This window comes from Rhyacophila brunnea, unplaced genomic scaffold, assembly GCF_057557595.1.
Source record: "Rhyacophila brunnea isolate RB1 unplaced genomic scaffold, BYU_Rbru_1.0 scaffold_7, whole genome shotgun sequence".
NCBI classification, from domain to species: Eukaryota; Metazoa; Arthropoda; class Insecta; order Trichoptera; family Rhyacophilidae; genus Rhyacophila; species Rhyacophila brunnea.
Window position 1 is genome coordinate 12,530,714 of NW_028233339.1, and position 20,226 is coordinate 12,550,939.

General features: G+C 33.7%; 2 protein-coding genes across 4 annotated transcripts; one reads left to right on the plus strand and one right to left on the minus strand.

Moving 5' to 3' along the window:
• The first annotated feature begins 724 nt into the window (after window positions 1-724).
• Window positions 725-10,838, plus strand: LOC147064508 (syntaxin-like). Of its 2 annotated transcripts, none has more exons than XM_085957543.1 (8): window positions 725-940; window positions 1,384-1,470; window positions 1,557-1,650; window positions 3,149-3,397; window positions 5,278-5,351; window positions 5,926-6,063; window positions 9,370-9,480; window positions 10,568-10,752. In XM_085957543.1, the coding sequence occupies exons 1-8, from the start codon at window positions 857-859 to the stop codon at window positions 10,637-10,639; spliced, it is 909 nt and encodes a 302-aa protein (XP_085813669.1). In that variant the 5' UTR covers window positions 725-856; the 3' UTR covers window positions 10,640-10,752. The 2 variants fall into 2 exon arrangements, with proteins under 2 accessions (XP_085813669.1, XP_085813670.1); XM_085957544.1 differs by lacking the exon at window positions 725-940 and adding an exon at window positions 1,160-1,306 and having other exon boundaries at window positions 10,568-10,838.
• Window positions 10,839-12,577: 1,739 nt separating this feature from the next.
• On the minus strand, window positions 12,578-18,948 carry LOC147064509 (lymphokine-activated killer T-cell-originated protein kinase). Of its 2 annotated transcripts, XR_015071886.1 has the most exons (6): window positions 18,620-18,938; window positions 18,200-18,501; window positions 17,226-17,415; window positions 15,359-15,568; window positions 13,348-13,655; window positions 12,579-12,737 (listed from the first exon to the last, which is right to left on the minus strand). XR_015071886.1 is itself a non-coding variant. In XM_085957542.1 (5 exons), the coding sequence occupies exons 1-5, from the start codon at window positions 18,726-18,728 to the stop codon at window positions 13,510-13,512; spliced, it is 957 nt and encodes a 318-aa protein (XP_085813668.1). In that variant the 5' UTR covers window positions 18,729-18,948; the 3' UTR covers window positions 12,578-13,509. The 2 variants fall into 2 exon arrangements, 1 of the variants encoding a protein (XP_085813668.1); XM_085957542.1 differs by having other exon boundaries at window positions 12,578-13,655; window positions 18,620-18,948.
• Window positions 18,949-20,226: the final 1,278 nt, after the last annotated feature.

Below are 20,226 nucleotides of genomic sequence, written 5' to 3' on the forward strand. Positions count from 1 at the left end.
ATTACAAAAATGACTTAAAACCAACATAACAAAAAGTATGTGCTTATGTAGATATTAAAGTTCTACAGTAGTGTTCCCCAAATGGTATTCCTTGGAACCCCAGAGTTCCGCGAGTTAAAATTAAGGATACCCCGTGTATTTTTAGCGATTTTTTGTATTTTTTATTAAATCCCTTGAATTATTGAGTTGTCGACACTCGTCATCATATTATGGAGTACTGATCGTGACCCCCTTTTGTGTTAACTAAGTAACATGCGACCCCTTGCCATATTGCATAAATAGCCATTTTATATTAGTCAGGAAACACATTAAAAACAGTTATTAAAAAAATTCTATGCATGTATTACCATTTAATTATATTAATCATCATATCACATCAAATTGCATTGCATAGCCACATATTTCTCAAGTATAATAGCACCTTTTTTTTTACTATTAGACCAAATGTGTGGTGTGTTTATCTTACTTAACTGCTCGACCCGCTACGCCGGGCCCCTAGGCTAGAGCCCTGTCAGCCCCCACCTTGTGGGGGCCATGATTATGTGTTGTGGTTATGGTAAAGTTTATAAATATTTGTAATGCTTATAATCGGTAGTACTATTTAATGTGACTACACGTGCATGGATTTAATGGCACTAATCGTGTGTATTTTTAAATTATTGCGATAATAGCTTTTTACACGTAAAAGTGCTGACTGTCTCGCCAATCTCATTCTTCAAACTTATGATGTTGTCATTTTATGGTGCCACTTGACAAGTCGTGAAAGTTGGTAAACATCAAAAATGCTCTGCAGGGTGTTTCATATTGTTATGTGTTCGGTAACAGAAATCCTTACCAACGGGCCCCGATCCTTCACATGGTCCAGTGGTCCGTCTACCTAATTCCGGTGAGTGGAAAAGAGACAAAGAAAAGACTTCTGTACCTCCAAACACTAACTAAGGTAAACTAAGATTATTATCTTTGTAATAATTTATTTATTACCTAATTAATTATCTGTAACCTATTAAAGTAACTTTACTATATTAATGTTGATAATTTATTGTTTTTAATACAAATGGGTTGTCTATCAAAAAATATTTTCTTTTATGGTAAATTTATTTCAAAAGTAACACTGCTAAACAAATAACACATTGCCCTTATTTAGACATGATAAGAAATACATAATAACATGAAGTCACCTAGGAAACATTACAACTTTTATCTTGTGCACAAAAGATAAGCCGTACAATATTCACGTCTCTATTAGATTATATTAAATGAATTCTTTAAGATGACTGTAAAAGACCGGCTTCCAGAATTAATAAGAGTAACAGACAGATTTTATTGTACATAACGACCTATACATTTACCTATATAAGTTTAAATATAAATAATTTGTTTTAGATTCTGGGTGTAACCGCAAATACTGATACAGTGCAAATTGATATAGAAACCGACGATGATAGTAAACGACAAGAAGTATTTAAAGAGGTATTTAATCAATAATGTGATATTATTTTTATCTGTGATATTTATTATTAAAGTATTCTATGTTTTAACTGTATTTCTCGTGGCAGGTGGGAAAAATCAGAAAATGGATAGATGAAATTAATGAAAAAACTCAAATTATGAAAAGACTGTACAGTGAATCAACATATCAAGTTTCAAAAAGTATGTATTATATATATATTTATATAATAATAGACTTTCTAAATTGATTATTTGTCAGCTACTTTTTGTGCGTGATTGTTTATATCACATCACACTGCAAGCAGCAAAATATTCTTGGTTAGTAATAATTTTACTTCATGAGTTGATTATTCGATCAACGTTGTGTTCAGTGTAATTTAAATCAGCATTTTCCGAATGGGTTCGATGAGAGTTGCTGTTTTTTTTTATATGCTTTTGATAAAGTGATTGAAGAAGATTAACTGAAAATATTTCAATTACACTTTAAACTGTGTTAGACGAAGCAGTCTAGATTATTAATTATTTTTAATTACATAATATATCGTGAATATATGGGTAATCACAGCTAAACCCTGCTTTTGCATTCAGAAGTTCTCGGAATATTTGAACTGCGGCAAGAGGTATTGGTGTATTTTCTGGATTATAAATTTTGATTGTCTGATTAGCACACATTTCATGATTATCCAAAATTGCATATTCTGTGGACATATTCACAAAATTAAAAAAAAAAGTATCGGATGAGTAGGTATTTTTATCACTCCAAGTAAAAATGTAAGCATTTTAAAAGCAAAATATTTTCACTGTCTCGTTGCAATTTAGGATCTCAGCTATGATTAAACTTCATTATTAGCCGAATATGACTCTTTACCAATATTTCTTCTTGAAGGATCAGAATACTTGAAAAAGAAAAAAGACCTTTTTGTTACCCACTAATCAAAAATATTTTAGGTGCAACCCCTGTTATATAAAAATTATACACAAATTCTGTGACTAAAAATTATTGGGTAACGTTGAACTAAGCATGGGCATCCCCAATGTTCTTGCCCCCCCCTACATTATACGGTATTAAACAAATTACTAACGAGGATATGTCCATAAAGTGGAGGTTGCTGGCATTGTACACCAAATTTCTGCATCCATTCTTCCAATAAACAATCATAAAGTGGTCTGACTGTATTATATCATTGGTCCCTATTAAAAAAGTCGGATCTGCAAAATGCTGTTTTTCAGTACGAGCAATCAAAGATGTTTCATCAAATATCCTTTGTGACCTATTAGTTGCCATAATGAATAAAAATACGGGTTATAGAAACTTTTCTAAACGTTTATAAAAACATCCGTCTGTCCGGTGAACATAGCAGCAACTGTCAGATCCGACGCATCTTGCTCACCCATGCCCAGCCATCGGTTGGTAATAACCGACATAGTTTTTCGGACACTCTCGGTAGATCCGTCATTTTTAACTTGAGTATCTCGAAATTTTTCAAACAAACAAAATAAACTGTGATTGTGGTATAAATGTTTAAAGTGTTTAAATAACTTTTACGTAATAATCCGAAAATGACAAAATTTCAGATCCGACTTTTTTAATAGGGACCGAAGATATCATGTATGGATGTCCCCTTAGTGAGTAGAAAGTCGATGTACGTTGATATGTAATTACCTACTACACTTATTTAATACTGTATTAAATTTACAGCTATGCAAGATGACATGGACTCCAATATGACAATATCTACAGCAAACGGATTGAAGGCCTGCGGAGCGCTTAAGGAATTTGAAGAGAGAACTAAAACTATCACTGACAACACCGCCACGTCTCGAATTATTAAATTACAATATTCATCACTGCGGCATCTGTACTCAGACGCGCTCTCTAATAATGAAGCATTTCTATCAAAATACAAGGAAAGCAGAATGGCACTCCTTCAGCGACAGATAAAATTGAGTGAGTGTTAAAATTAAACTTCCACAGGCCGACATGCCATGTAAAAGCCATATATTAGGAATTTGGGGTATTTTTGAGTTGAGTCGCTTAGTCGTTAAACCCGGCTCTGGAGGTTTTTTTTGAGTTTCGAGTAAATCACAAAAAACTGTTCTGTGAATTTACGATAATGTTGATACTAGTAGTGGGGACGTTTGTATAGCAATTTAAATTAATGCTAAAAATCATGGTTTGAATCGTGACGTCAGCTTGGTCGGCAATGTAGAGCGCATTTAATAACCTGTTATTTATCCTAGAGCGGTTCTGGCGACACTAGTCAATATTCGTTTAAATTCTTTGACTAGACAGGGCGAAATTAAAAACTCGCACCCTGATAGGCTGGTAGACTTATCGATATACCACATACGCACATTCAAAACTGATGTTATTGAATAAGTGAATATGTGTATTAATTAAGGCGCTAAGTACCAAAAACAAAAAAACTGACATTTTTATAGAAAAGTGTTTTACATACTAATGCCAATAACTTCAACTATGGTCTAAGTGCCTCAAGTAAGTCAAAAAAATACAGCAAAATATTTAAACCTGTCGACGTTGTAAGTCCGTTGGCCTGTTTTATTTATAATGGTGTAAATAGCACTACAGTGGTCAACCTCATTCAATATAAAATGGCTGACGATGGTGTGTTGACACTTGCGAGTTCTTAATACCTAAAATTATAGAAGCTGCCGTGATTGCTTCACACTGTAAAACCACATTTTTCAAAAGGTCTGCTTCATGAAATTTTACTGCAATGACTCGGTATTTTGTAACTACAGGCAATACTACTTTTTGGCATTTAGAGCCTTAATTAATACACGTATTCAAGTGAGGAAGAGAATGGACCTTGAGATAATAACATATTAAACATATATCATAGCAAATACAGAACGTAAAAGGTTCCAATATTATCAAAATTACAAAGTTCAATGGAAAGTTTGTCGAATATACTAAATAAAAATTAAATGTATACAGCACACATTGATCAAAGAATGATTTTAAAAGGCACTGTGACTACGGCCATCTGATTTACAAAAATATGGCTTTATTTTCAATCTCCAAGTTTACAATAATACGCTTTAATATATTTGGTGATTATGAAATGAAAAATAATGGTATATACCTACTAGTACTTATGGTACTTTCCTACAAAGTGAGATTGTCCAGATTTAGCTCTCAAAGATATCCAATCTAAATTTTACCTGATTTTCACGAAAAATATATAAACACAGTCCCGGTTGAATTAGACTGAAAATTTTCTGAAAGGAAGAGAGTAACAATATAATTGACTGATGTATAGTGATTTCAAAAGTGGTTGCTACCGCCACCTTGGGGGACAGTAGAAGATTCAAAAGAGGTGCTGGAAGACAAGGAGGCGCTACTACAAAAGGCCAAAGAATACCATTCGATATCTCAGATTTTCACCTGAATAATTTGAATTTGTCTTGAAGTCGTGAGACTTTCAAAAAAGGCATTTAAATGGTTTTATATATGAGAATATGGCAATTTCAGTGGTCAAATTTACTGGTTATTGAAGAACAAGCATGTTGTTCATTTTTTTGATAAAATTCTATTATCAATGTATCATTTTTGACTAAGTAATTGTATGGGGTAATGTTCTAAAAGTAGTCCATAAAATTTGGGAATCTTGGATATTGTGAACTGAAACAAAGCTGTGCGAAGTGATCAAATGTAAATGATACAAACCTGTGCAACATCTTGAATAAACGATCTTTTGTCACCATACTTTATACAGTATAAATAGTAATTTTATGTAGGTACTCATATTTATACCTTTTGAATTACTGCATGTCCTTGAAGTTAAATATGTTTGTTATTTACAGCTCGCCAATCAATTTCTGAGGAGGAATGCCATGGACTTATAGAATCCAATCTGATATCAATGTTTGTGGGTAATGTAAGTATAAAGCATAATTTATTCATATATTTGTAAGTGAGGCCAACCCGTTGAGATGGTTATCCTTGTTCATGAGGTTCTGATGAAGAAAAAGTATTACTCCATATAATTGAATAATTTATATTTTTCTGTTTCTGGGGAGGGGGGTTTGGGGCCATAACCCCCCCCTTGTGTGATCTTCAGGATGTCCCAATTTCCTCTTTGGAAACTTTTTATTTTGTAAAGGAAAGTATTTTCCATTTCCTCATGCCCTCCGCCCAAGATGTCTGTGACTCGGGAAAAATAAGAAAGCAGTTTGTTTAAACACAGTGCAGTTCTTTTTCCTACTAAATTAATTAAAAATAGTAACTTTATATTTCGTATTTTCAGGTTTTGTCCTAAGCACATGTCAAACCAATACTTACCTAAACTTCACATCGAGCTTTACTAACATAATTTTTCATATTTCCTATCTTACTCTAAATGCATATTGTGAAGATTAAACGCGTACTGATTGCTTTCTCACTCTTTCTTATGATTAGTTTTTGTTCAGGTCAGATCAAAGCTGTAGTAATTTTTTTTATGGCTATTCCAGATAGAAGTAGAAACAAGAGAAGCTCAATTAGCTCTGCAAGATGTGGAAAGTAGACACAGAGAACTTATCAAAGTTGAAAATACATTGAAAGACGTGAGAAACATGTTTATGCAGATGGCATTACTGGTTCAGCAACAGGTAATATTTAAATATTTTAGTTCCTATATCTACATTTTTTTGGTAGAGAAAGTAAATAATTTCGAAACTATTTTCTAGACACCATATCAATTGAATAATGACGATCTATCACAAAGATAATTATTGATAGGATAAAAATCAGTTAATTACAGTAGAGTCACCGATTATACTTCTTCAAAAATCTTTCACATTTAAAATACAGGCAAATAAGAGCTTAATATCATACACTCAGTGGTGTAACGGTTACATGTAAATTGTACATAAAACACTTCACCGTGACCTTTCTGATCAGAAAGAGATGACCGTATAGTATACGGTCTCCAATTTTATTAGATTCAATATGAACATTAATTCAATTTTCATAGCTGATTTTGACAAAATTCATGAATTCAAGAATGAAAACCTAACCTAACAAATAATCCAGTAGGTATATCGGCTATTTTTAAAATTTATTTGCTACTTACTTCCTGTAACCGTATACTATACGGTCTCCAATTTTATTAGATTCAATATGAACATTAATTCAATTTCCATAGCTGATTTTGGTAAAATTCATGAATTCAAGAATGAAAACCATAGAGGTATTAAATTAAAAGAGGGGCAATGAATCGGCTTTCTCATACAGCTGAATGAAGCAGGCCATCAATAACCGATAACTTACGAAAAATAGCGACGCGATAAAAAAAATTCAGGGCATCACAGAGAATTTACTTTGGTCATTATAACGTACCCATATAATATAATGTTAACGTTCAAATTTTGCCACAAATTGATTGCCAGCCCGCCCCACCATACTTTTTCGCCATACTAGCCGGCTTCACCACACTTTCATATAACCTGCCGCCCCTAGATGAAAACCTAACAAATAATCCAGTATATCGGCTATTTGCAAAATTTGTTTGCCGCTGGCTTCCTGTAAACCAACAAGAACCGTGATTTATTTAGATATGAATTTTATGTCAGTAGATATACAACCGCGCCGGGACTTTTTTACAGGCTGGAGCACTTTTGACACTCTTCAAATAGTTTTTATTAATATTATGTTATACACATCTGAATCACTATTTGAGCGGTGAAAACAGAACAGATAATAAATAGAATACCGATAGGCTATATTCAATACGCCGCATGTTGATGCAGGGTTTTTAAATGTGTGAGTGTCCTACGAAAATTAAGCACGCATTATGCACGTGCAATAGGGTGTGTAATACACCAACATTAAATGACAGTAAATGCATAAACCGAGAGCAGTTTTCAGTATTCGACGTACAACGTATTCTTGACAAGTGTGTAAGTTTAACCTGGATTCTTCCTCACTCGAGTCTGTTACCTGCTATCACCTTACCCGTTAGGTATTTCAGTTCCCATTATTTCTGATTTCCCTGGTGGTGAAATTCAAAATTGTCAGTACAATTGATAAATTGAAAAATGTGTTTTGGGAAAACAATGAATGGGGGGGGGGGGATTTGAATTTTTAAAAACCAGCAACCCAACACTATTTTATTTAGCATTACACCACTGGTACAGTTGCTTCCAAGTGAGTGTAACAAATTCAATTAAAACTGTTTTTGTCACACATGTTTTCAGAGCCGCCGTGAGGGATAAAGGTGGCGTGAAACAAAAAATGTCACTCTAAGTCAGAAATAGTCAGTATACTAAAGAAAGGCCCTTGGTTTGGTTGCTTGTGTACTTTTCATTACAAAATCAATATTTTCCGCTTCGTTGATGATATAAGTATAAAAGAATCTCAGTTATCTGGATTGTATAAAAGAAATAATTTCAGCAGACAAAAATAACTGTATGTACATATTATGCTATTATTGTTGGATATAATCAATGTTTTGAAAAAAGGTGATTCGGGACGGACGTAATAAATATGGCATCAGTATTAAGGATTGCAATACCGGTAGCCCAGTATTTTTCGATACCGAAATACCGGATTTAAAAATCAGATAATACCGATATATTCAGTATTGAAAGTGGAAACAAAATATATTAACGTAGGAGATTTAACATGACAGTATTTTTTTGTCGGGTTACGCAATGTCTGGTTTACTTCTGTTGCTTTTCAATGCCTTTGGAGTCCAGCAATAGTACGTGGTATAAAATATTAATATTTTAAAGAAATTTATAATTATATTTATTGGTAGATACTTCTGATTTTTTTCCATTTACAGTCGAACTTGGATATTACGATCACGAAAATAGCGAGATCTCGGATGTAATGAGGAAACATTCGTTGACATTTTAGTTTATGATTTCCTCCATACATTTATTCACTTTTATAACGAGCTACTTCTAGGGTATACCGAGCAAAACTGTTAATGTGTCGATCGTTTAAAAACAACATTTTCGACCCTAAGCAATAAAATCCGAGCGGGCAGTTAACTAGACTGATGCCGCTGGGATCGGATTAAATTTATGACACTAGTTAAGTGTCCAAGTATGTAATTGGTGTTTTCGCGCGACAACATTGAAAAAGTATCCACGCATATGGTTGAAATTGCATGTAAAAAATTCAAGCTTTGTGAAGTCAGTAGGTACCTACCAGCGCCGGCGGCTCAGCACTTCATTACAATAAACAACTTTTTTTGTAGTTTATGAATGCCATGCTTGTTTCGGGGATTTTTATGATGGTTTTCAGATTTTTTATGTTCTATGCTTAAACAGAACGTGGTGCGAAAAATGTTATATAACAAGCAAATTCAGTCGGTCCCATCTTCCTCGTAATAACTAAGTTCGACTGTATTTCACAAATACCGGTATTAATATCGGTATTTAAAAGGAAATACCGAAATACCAGTATTAGTATTTTCATTCGGTACCTCAACGATCTCAGATATAAAAAAACATAATGAAAATCCTATAGTTTATTAATTGTCTAATGTCTTGAGGATGGCTGCTGAGTGCATAACGTCCTGTTAGAAATCACGAAATAAATAAGTTGAAGGGTATATTTTCATGTAATTCATGTTCATTCCCAGCAAATCTTTAGCGTCAAGACATGAAAACACTGTCGAGGGATACAAAACCAGTTCAGCGGGCAGACACAGACTCCTGCTATTTCTCATTGTTATTATCATCAGTAAAAATTTCTTTCATGGAGCATCACGTCTATAATACAAAATATAATGGATCAGGGTGTATTACATAGATGAAAAGGCTTAAATCGAAAACAGTTCCATTGTTGTTAGACATGTGAATTTTGTCAAACGCGGAATGCAGACCCGCAAACTGAAAAATTTAAATGTGGATACTCTGCTGCTGGACATAAACAACATAATTACTGTGCTTTCTTCTTCATAGCAAAGCTTGATTGACACCGTGGAACATTTTGCTAATCAAGCATCAGATCATGTGGAATCCGGTAACAAAAATCTTCATAAAGGTACAATAAACAGGACAAAGGCAAGAAAGGTATAAATGAAACAATTTCTTTATAATATAACAAGCCACAATTTATCATTTGACAGGAGAAATATCATACATACCAACCATAGATAAATATGTATCAACTGTAACTATAATAATTCAATAAATAAGGAATACTGGATGCACATAATCATGGCCCCCAAATCCTGAAACAGGCTCCACTACCTATCGATAAGGTTTAGGGCAGCGTGATGCTTTAAAGTAGTGGTTTCCAAATAGTATTCTGCGGAACCCAACGGTTTCACGGTGTAAAATTAAGGGTATTCCATGTATTTTCAGTGATGTTTTGTATTTTTCAATAAAAATCCACTTGAATTATTGAGTTGTCGGTACTAATCGCGACCTCTATTTGTGGTAGCCGTATAAAATTTGTGACTCCTTGGCATATTGGGTAGCCATTTTTATTAGGAAATACACTAAAAATAATTATAAAATAAAATTCTACGTGTGACTCATCATTTAAGTATATCAATCATCATAACATCACTTCAAATTGCATCGCAACCACATATTTTTATCTGATCCGATCTGGCATCTTAGGTCGTAACTAACACAGTAAATTATCACACCCATTTTACCTTTAAACCGAACCCATTGCGACACTGTTAGAGCGGTGTTCATATTCATACACCTAACGGTACACTCTCCTACATTTTCTATTGAGAATGGCCTTTGAGAATGAGCCAGAACCGTTGATGAGTGAAAAAACACACATTGACAGCCCGATAACCAAATCGTCAGCTGAATGCAGAACTATTCTCACTTACAATTGAAATTTTTGAGGAGGGAGTTTTTTTAAACAAATTACTGAAATTATTTATTATTTTATGGATAAATGTACGCATCATATTTTAGTAGGTAGGATTATATTTGAAAAAAATGGTGCATACACTTGTCTATATTAATAATAAATAACTGAAGTGGGCTGTTTCAAAAAACTCTTCTGCAAAACATTCAAAATGTGAGTTAGAATAGCTCGTATTCAGCTGACGAATACAATAAATAAGATAGATTGGGTTCTGCCGTTGTTTGAGCATATATAAACTAATAAAAATGTATCTTTAAATTTTAGAAAAAAACCATGATAATAATTTGCTTACTGGTCGGACTGGCAATTTTATTACTTATCTTATTTGTGGCATAAAGTAAAACAAATATTATTTTGGTAAGTATAAAAGTAATAATCCAATAAACAAATTGTAAGTTCGGACACAGACGATCTTGAACAATGTAACCTGTAAAACTTAAGCAATTGATAATTATTGATAAATATATTTTGTATATAAGATGAAAGGAAAACTATTCTTGTATAAAATTAAATGTGTAGTCAATAAAAAGTCATTAAAATATATATAAATTGCATTTAATTATTCATAATTGATAAACAAAAAATGAATATAATAACTAGGGAGCGGATTTATATGCAACAAAAAACATGATTATATGCATGCATGTATGCACTTAAAATCAATAAAATATGCACTAAAACCAAAGAAATATGCAGTTAAAAATTGTCATTTTTTTGTGGGAAAACGACCTCTCAACGTCCACAGAGGTGATTGGGCAGACTTTTAATAAAAGTGCCCCAGTTGACTTCACTTTTTCTGATAAATCCACAGCTCGGAGATGGCATTAAAAATGCAAGTGCATCTAAACCCAGGGGGGCAAACTGCGGGCCGCATGTGGCCCGCCGGGTATTTTTTTGCGGCCCGCCATCATTAATTGTACTTTTAACGAATAACTTCTTTATAATTTTTTAAAAAATATTGACAATAGATTAAAATTTCTTTAGCAATAGTATGCGATCCATTTTCAATAGATATTGATAGTGTACCGACAGAGCTACAACTTGAGATTATTCATCTGCAGTGTGACACTGATTTAAGAGAATTGCATCGTTGTGAAGAAATCTCCAAATTTTACAATGCCTTTAATTCAGACCTTCAACTTAAAGATTATACAAGAAAAATGTTCGATATTTTTGGATAAACTTATATTTATGTGAACAAACATTTTCGATCATGAATCTCAATAAAAATTCTTTTCGATCAAATATCTCCGATGCCTATTTACAAGCAGTTTTGAGAATATCAACTACAAAATTAGCACCTGAATTCGAAAAATTTCATTCTTCGCATTATTTTTTTTGTAATCTTTATTTTTCGTGATAATAAATAGTGTATATCTAAAAATGGTATTTTACTTGCGGCCCGCCGCTCATTTTGAATTCTTGAATTTGGCCCTCCATCCAAAAAGTTTGCCCCCCCCTGATCTAAACTATCTACCTTTCTATCTTAGTTATATTTCGATAAAATAATTTAAAAAAAACTAAAATTATAAATTAAAAAGCTCTAAAATATGCATTTATTTATGAAATATGCACTAATGTCTCAAATATGCTCTAACGTCTCAAATATGCATTTATATGCATAATAAAATTTTATTTTTCGATTCCGTGTCTTTCAAATCAAATTTCTGTGCATCTCTCATAGCTGTGCATACTCCCTAACAAAACATGCACTAGTATATAAATCCGGGCTCTAATAATAACAATATTATTAAACCGATGGGTATGAATAAATCTGTGGGCAAAAGGAAGATATATCTTATTATGTATAAATTAGAAAAGGGCTAGTTTAATCAACGACTCTAAAATATGCCATTTACCCACGTGTATGTTTGTTGCTCAACTGTCTGTTGAATCTAAATTGATGGTTGGTGGAAACCAAATTTCAACAAAGTTAATCATTAACTTGTAAACTGAATTGAATGAAGTCGAGGTCCTCTCTACTTTTAGTCGAGTCAACTGTGAATTGTCATTCTAGTCGACAATGCATGTCGTTAGCGCACAGAAACCACTTATTTTGATCTTAATGCGATTGACACATGGTACCTTTGTTTTAGTTCCTGATTGAAGTATGAAGCCTTCATCGCTTCATCAAAACAAGGTTTGAAGTGGATGATTATCATTACCTTTATGATAATTATCGATTCATCTTAAATTGATGAAATTAATGGTGATGTTGGGAACCAGGGATTACTAAATTTCACATCAATCACACAACATGAAAAACATACAAATTGATTCAAATCTCAATATATTTTGAATGTCAAGAAAACTGGTGATTTTAGACACATCTTTTCCTTTCATAAACAGAAATGTACAATCTAATAAAACAATTGGATGAAGTTGCAAATAAAATATTATTCTTAAGCGCGAGCCAAATTGAGGTGCATGTCGCCTACTGTCACGCTGTCGCAGCGAAAATTTTGTCTATGGTTTCGTTATTTTATTCATTCATATCATTATCTCCATAAATTCACTGAAGAAAGACACTGATGAAAAGTACCTACTATAATGTATTAGTAATTTGAATTATTATTAATTATTCATGCTAATTTCAGTTAATTTTAACAGTTTCTACGTGTTCGTACGTTAAAATACTTGCAGCATGACATCCATAGATAATATTTTGAAAAGAACCCAACCTGCAGACCATATTATAGACAACTATATTATCGAAAATACATAGTGCCAACCGCTAAAAACAAAAAAACGTGATTTTGACATGACATTCAAAGAGTGTAGGTAGGCATGTGGAATATGATAAAAACGTTCAAAACGTCATGCAGGTGTCGATGCAGTGCAGTTCAACGTGAGGTGACCTCATTGTTGTTTGAGTGATTTCGGCAGATTTTGCCTGACTGACAATGTTCGTTTAAAGGTTCAAAATGTGCTACGGGATGGGAGCATCAGTCTGATAACATAAAACACCAAGAACAACGACATTACACACTTTTTTCCCGTAGCGGCAGCCCGTGACAGTAAGCGACATGCACCATGACATGCACCTCAATTTGGTTTGCGCTTTATTGTATTTCAGTTAGGTACATATTATAAAATTATAACATCTTAGGTAGATTCATTGCACAAAATAAGCTGTAGATATTTGATATAATATTATGTATTTAAATTTTGGAGATGTACATATTGGAATATTCAAGTTTCCTTACTTATTTTTTGACCATATTCTCTACACACTGAGTGATGTGGTTTGCAGTCGGTCTCCGATGATAATCCTGTTCTGTAGTGCAATAAAACAAAGTGAGTATGTCTCTATAAGTATCTTTGTTAATATCGGGGACTGGGGGCCGGGTACCTGCAAACAAAAATAAATATCAATCATTACAATTAAAATGGTGTAACAACTATGACACACCAACTCAGATAACCGTACACACACGGGGTGAGTCTGATAAACGGGAAGTTAGATGGTTCGAGAGAACTAACCCAGGATAGTGCAGAGTGAAATTCAGCTGTAATGTTTTATCTGCTTCCATAGATTATCGGCCATGCTGCGGATTTACCAAACAACAGATACGCAGAAGACCCATCGGTAATGGAGCAGTTTGATGCTGTTCATAAGATAACAAGTGTAATGGAGTTGATGCCTTATGTACAATGGCAAAAGATGAAACAACCCTGCTGCAGTATGCAGCAGAGACAAATGGTGTTGTCTATACCAGCATTTCCCAATTGGTGTCAATTAAAATTAAGGGTTCGAGGTGGAAAAAAATAACCAAAAACACATATCATAAGTAAATAATATTGTTAGTACATTTATGTCAGGTGGATGAGGCAGTTGTCAGCTCAGGCCACTTTTACTGCATAAGTCATGTACTACACTGTCTTTGTAATTGAATTCCAGAAACCATACATTATGACATTGACTGTAGGTATTAAAACATGCGACGTAGAGGTGGAAAAACTAGTTGATTTTGAAGACTAAGTATACTTACTACCAGTATAAAAAAAAATACTTAGTATTGAAACTTGTTCCAAAATACTTACTAGTATTTGAAATACTTCAATAGAATCGCTAAAAATACACTGAGCTCGACTTTTCGAAATGTCCCATTTATTATAAAATTTTAGACACATTTTAAATTTATGAGTTGTTTTTATGTTAGGTTATAATATTCTTTAATATTATAAAATGAATATACAATTTTTTTTTAATTTTAAGCATGTTTTGAGCAGCCATAACGAGCCTGTGCCGTCACCTCACCACATTCCCGAGGGAATGTGCTGCTACACAAAATTTATGACCTATTAATCATACATAAGATTATGTCAATCGCGTGCATAGACTGATAAATTAAAATATACTTGTATTCAAGTGCTATCTCGCTCGTGCGCATTTAATGTCAATAGTATTGAAAGTCTACCAACTAGCGAGCAACTCGCGATGATATCATCACAAGTTTATTGGGCCACACGTACTGAGTATGGGTAGTTTCATCCGAGACTTGAGTACAGAAACTGGTGACTGTATTTCCAACTCACCTCTAGTGCGATGCTCATATGCGACTGATTAAAACTGTATAAGACAGAAACTGCCCATTACATCAGCCGTACACCATCCACCGTCATGACTGACTCATGATGTCACGGCTGACTCATGACATCATGGCTAAAAAGTTACATTTCCATGCAGCGGACGTAATTCGTGAATGCTTTTAAAACAAGAACAAATCAGAGTTTCTCCATTAATGCGTTTGAGGAGAAATTTTGCTGTTCGTGTGACTTGAATCAGTATGAGATATGAAATGTAATCGAAATGATAACCCTGTATATGTATATAAATAAAATTATAATGTTTCCTGGCAAGTGATACATGTCAAAATAAGTGCAGGACAAAAGAAATATTAAAATCGATTGCGATATAATGAATTCACACCTACCAGGGTTGCGATGAACCAAGGACAATGAAAAATAGTATTTCAATAGGTATTATAAAGATCGATAGGTTTAGTTCGAATATCGATCACAGATAGGTAAGACTATAAATAGTATTCATACCATACGTTGTATTCACATCACTGAGCATGCTGTCATCATTGTCGGAAACAATAATCACTGAGTCATCCAAATCATCAGCGATATGGTCGACGTGAGGTGGCTCCAAAGCCAGCATTTCCCAGAGAGTGAGACCAAAACTAAAGATGTCCGCCTTGCATGTGACCAATCCATTGTCGTTAACAACTTCTGGCGCTGACCAGCACTGTGTTCCTGTGTCGAGCAAGAATAATAAATTTAGAAGTGAAGATTTTTTTGAATACTCTAGAGAAATGCGCCATAAGTGCACGCAAAAATACATGAGCTCGGGGCAAGCTTCGATACCCGGTGAGGTCACAATATATTTGCATGATTTTCTTAAAGCCTGGGTGGTTGTGATTGTTTCACTTCTTTTATTATTATACTACTGATACACTACACTACTAAACTGTCTCATGGACTATTGTGCTAAATAATATATATATATTATATTCTAATGGATTTAAGTTTTGTACTATTCCATTTGAGTCACTTTTTGCGACCCGGGTTTCACCTTTCAGCATCGCCCGGGTCGCAAAAAATTACTTAAATGGAATAGTACAAAACTAAATTCATTAGCATTTAAATTCAAATTCCATCAAGTACCATCGGTCGATAGTATTAATATAATATATATTATATATATGTTACTGCAGTTTTCTGTAAATAAATTGCGAGAGATAAATGTATCGAGACTTCATTGGGAATCGGAAACCCAAACGAAAGCATACAAAATAAGTTCAAAAACTAAAGACTAGCAGAAATGGATTAATTAAAAAAGAACAGATACAAAAATGTTTTCACGAATATTGGACTCGAATCCTAAGTGACAGCTTTTAACATTAGTTTCTTTTTTTATATTGTATTGTATTGTCAAATTAGAATAATATGCCCATTTTTATTAGACAATAAGGCCTTATTTGCAATTAATATAACCGTAATAAAATTGGACATATTCGGATTGATTTATATTTTTTTAATTAACCGATTTCTGAAGTCATTGTTTTGAAACATTACTGTGGACTTTCTAGAAAATAAACACCTCAGATGTTCACAATCATGTAGATATTCGAGGTTGTGATCGAGATTATGAGAAAATATGAATTTATCTTGAGATTTTTATTTCAGGAAATTTAATTCAAGAAATTGTTAAATAATGAAATTCTCAAGAAATCGAGAAAGGTTCAACAGAACTGCACTTTCAATATTTAATGAGATGAGTAAAATAGAAATATAAAACAAAAATCAACACCGCATGCCTCAAGACAGCTTCACGTTTGAAAGCGGTGACTACAAGAATCACTCATATTTGAAGTCATTTCGGAAGCCGCACATTAATTCCACCGAAGCTACGTGGAAAATAGTACTTTGCTAGAATTGAAAAAAATACAATCAAAATATAAATACATTCAAAATATAAATGTTCCACCTGGAAAAGTGACGAAACTCGAACTCCCGATAATGAAATATACCATAGTTCTGGAATTCTTGATTCTCGATGTTCAAAAAAAACCCTAGAAATCATAAGCTCTAATAGATACATTAAATTAAATATTCAAATGAGGGAAGCTAAGATGCTAACCAGTGTTCCTTCTACTGTACATTGCTGTACTGTACTGTTCAGCTGTACATTGGCGAAATGGATTACCGCACATAGCTAGATCCAGTTAAAAGCCTGAATAAAATTTGTGACTTTAAAAATAAATTGGTACACTTTTTCCCTTATGTTGTATACGAACATTCAGAAAGTTTTATTGTATCAAGCAACCATATGCCATTTCAACTCCAATTACAGGACGAAGAAGAACATGTAATACTAGTATATATTAAAGTGAAAGTTTCTTTAGCGTACCAATGTAGCAATCAGCATTGTCATCCGTCAAAGCTCCGTTTTCATCCAGTGGCAGGCTCACACCAAAATCACAGAGTTTGCATATTTCAAAATCTCCATTTATTAATACATTGAAGGACTTCAAGTCGCCGTGAAGTATTTTTACTTTCGTATGGATGTAATCCAGGCCTTTGCTAATATCCAGAGCCACCTTAAATGAATAAATAACACTAAAAGTAAGTAAAAATGTGGCACATTTGACATCGGTGTGTACAAGTCACTCGTTGTACGAGTATCTCTACAACGGAATTGATAAATTATTTTACAAATTAACTATCATGGATATTATTTTTTTAACGAAAATTAGACAGCTGGCGAGACAATAGTAAATCAGACATAGATTCCAATTTACAGACCTTTTTTGATAAATGAAAATACATTGGCTCTCTCGTAAATTAGAATTTTTAAAGCAGATCAAGTTTGTACATACTCAAGTATAAAATACAACTAAATCTTAATATTATTAAATTTAAGGTTGCGGCCTAATCCCTGGTAACGGAGTCAACATAGTGGATGTAGTAAGGTACTCATTTTTAAAAGAGTAGCCTTGCTTTTAAAAGTCTGTACGCACCACTGCCAGTTAGTTGGTCCGACCCTCAGTTGGACCGGTCGGCCATTGGGACTTGGTATTTACGAGGGAAAATTTCTCAGCTTTTAAAAAGTTTGCGGCATTTTACAGCGAGCGAGAAGGTCTTTTCTCATCAAGAATTGACTGTAATACATTATATCGAAGTAGGAATCACGCACACTCTAGTGCACGCCAACCAAGGTCTTAGGAAGTTGCTCCTGGGACACTTTCGGCACAAATTTGAAGAGCACCTAACGTTCGTTACGCCACGGTATACGCCTACATAACAGGTGTGGAGATGTCGTGGAGGGAAAAGCAAGTTAGCTGCAAACTACACCACATCTGAATAGTCACATGTTTCTCTTACCTTCATAATGTTATGTGGTGGATAAGAGCCGAGTTCGTCTTCTCTCCGAGCTTCAATTTTGTCTCCTAACGACCCACCGCAAGACTCCATCGCAAGACAAGGTCTGCCATCGTTCATTTTTGTAAACCTACGGAACCCGACAACATTTGGATGGTCCATCTGTTTCAGCAAATCAGCTTCCTCGAGCAGCCGTTTACCAAATATTGTTTTGACGTTTTTCTTCTCCGACACTCTCTTGATTGCCCATGGTGAGCGCAATTTTCCCACTTTTGGAGAACGCACCATCTCAAAGACATCGACCCCTGACAAATTGTATTATAAATTAATGATCAATATGATACGAGATGAAAAACATTAAGAACCAGCATCTTTTATTTATGACTTATAACTTATACCCATAATTATTATTAGTATCAATACCTGTGCCGTATCCTAATTTCTTTAGAAACGGTGACGGCGGAATTGTGAATGGTGTTTCAGCGACCAAAGCAGTCCTCGGCGGCTTCACTGGTGTTTCATAATGAGCCATCTGAATTGGTTTTGCTTAGTATTTTCCAATAGAAAAACCCCTTGTTCAAAGGTTTCAAATTGCAGAAAAACAGACGATAAATACGTGATTAATGAAATAGTACTTTCGTAAATCAACTCAACGAATGGATTGTTATTTTTATAATGTTGTTAATAATAACAACTGACACTACTGACAGTTGTGCAACGTGCAACTGACAATTCAAATTTCAAAATCAATCAGTGTTGCCATCTCTTCAGTGTTGCCATATTTTGAAAGTGGAATTATAGTACAATGCCTTCAAAATTATAGTATTTCGTCAAAAAGTATAGTACGCGTTGAGTGACCAATAATTTTCTGCATTTTCAAAAAATTAAACGTGGGTAATTAACGTCTTGTTTTTTTAGACAAAATTCAAATGTTAAGTCAGTGGTTTCCAAACTTTATATTACTACGCCTTCCTTTTAAAAAAATCTAATCTAGGCGCCTCCCCCGTTCTTATTTCATTAAATAATACATACACCTTTTTAAATAGTCAACAACCTACGAATGCAAAAATTAAAAAAAAATAAACAAGGTTTCACTAGGTACTTATCTTACATTAATTTTTGACGAATGTGCTTGTTTATTAGCGCAATCAATTTCAATAGTAGTCAATCCAAATTCATCTTCGTTCATTGACAAATGGATTCTATCATGGACGCCACATCCTGAAGCGGACCCCTCGGGTCAGGATTTTCAACTACATATTTAAAATATTTAATAGCTTTGAAACAAAGCAGCGCCGCATGCGACTTTTTTTTGCTATCATAAAATAATGTGAAAAGTGCATTAGCAAACTAACCAAGAACTCAGTAAATAGATTTTTGTTTGGTTCAATATATCTGGCGTAGAAATTATTTAAAAGTGAAGACATGGTGAAATTTTTTTTTGTCATTTTGATATTTTCTTAAGCTCCAATTTTTTATGAATGCCTTCACTTTGTCTTTTTAAATCAGTGAATGCATTTTAGTGGTCCTTGGATTGATTTATTCACTCATTTTTTTTTTAAATTTCAACCAAATAGACAAGTTTAACAACAAAATTATCGTTCCTTAACAAATATGCCTGAAATTTCAACATGATTAATTTGACCCTTATATACTATTTTTTTACGAGATAGCCATTGCGCTTCACAATAGTGTAGAAGCGAGGGATTATAAAATTAGTCTCCATATTTGCAGAAAGGTTTGCAAACAACCTTTTATAGGACTGTTTTTTTGGAGTTTATAACTAGCGGCCGTTTTACAAACTATGCATTTGCAAACTGCAAACATGTGGCTACATTAATTGTGTTAAACTTTTCGCGCCTCCCTTTGCAACACTCCGCGCCTCCCAGTTTGAAAATCGCTGTGTTAAGTAATTAACGTCACCTTTTTTTAGACATGGGGATAATTTTTTTTTTGTTTCTCACGGATTATTTTGGCGTTGTTTTCTTCTATTGTCAACTTTTTTTCCGATTTCTCAAAATTATAGTATT

Coding starts and splice junctions, on each gene's coding strand:
- LOC147064508 (XM_085957543.1), top strand. CDS start 857: ATGGTCCAGTGGTCCGTCTACCTAATTCCGGTGAGTGGAAAAGAGACA. Junction 941..1,383: donor ACCTCCAAACACTAACTAAG/GTAAACTAAGAT, acceptor AATTTGTTTTAG/ATTCTGGGTGTAACCGCAAA. Junction 9,481..10,567: donor ACAGGACAAAGGCAAGAAAG/GTATAAATGAAA, acceptor TTTAAATTTTAG/AAAAAAACCATGATAATAAT.
- LOC147064509 (XM_085957542.1), bottom strand. CDS start 18,728: ATGGCTCATTATGAAACACCAGTGAAGCCGCCGAGGACTGCTTTGGTC. Junction 17,416..18,199: donor CACCACATAACATTATGAAG/GTAAGAGAAACA, acceptor TATTCATTTAAG/GTGGCTCTGGATATTAGCAA. Junction 15,569..17,225: donor CAATGCTGATTGCTACATTG/GTACGCTAAAGA, acceptor TGCTCGACACAG/GAACACAGTGCTGGTCAGCG.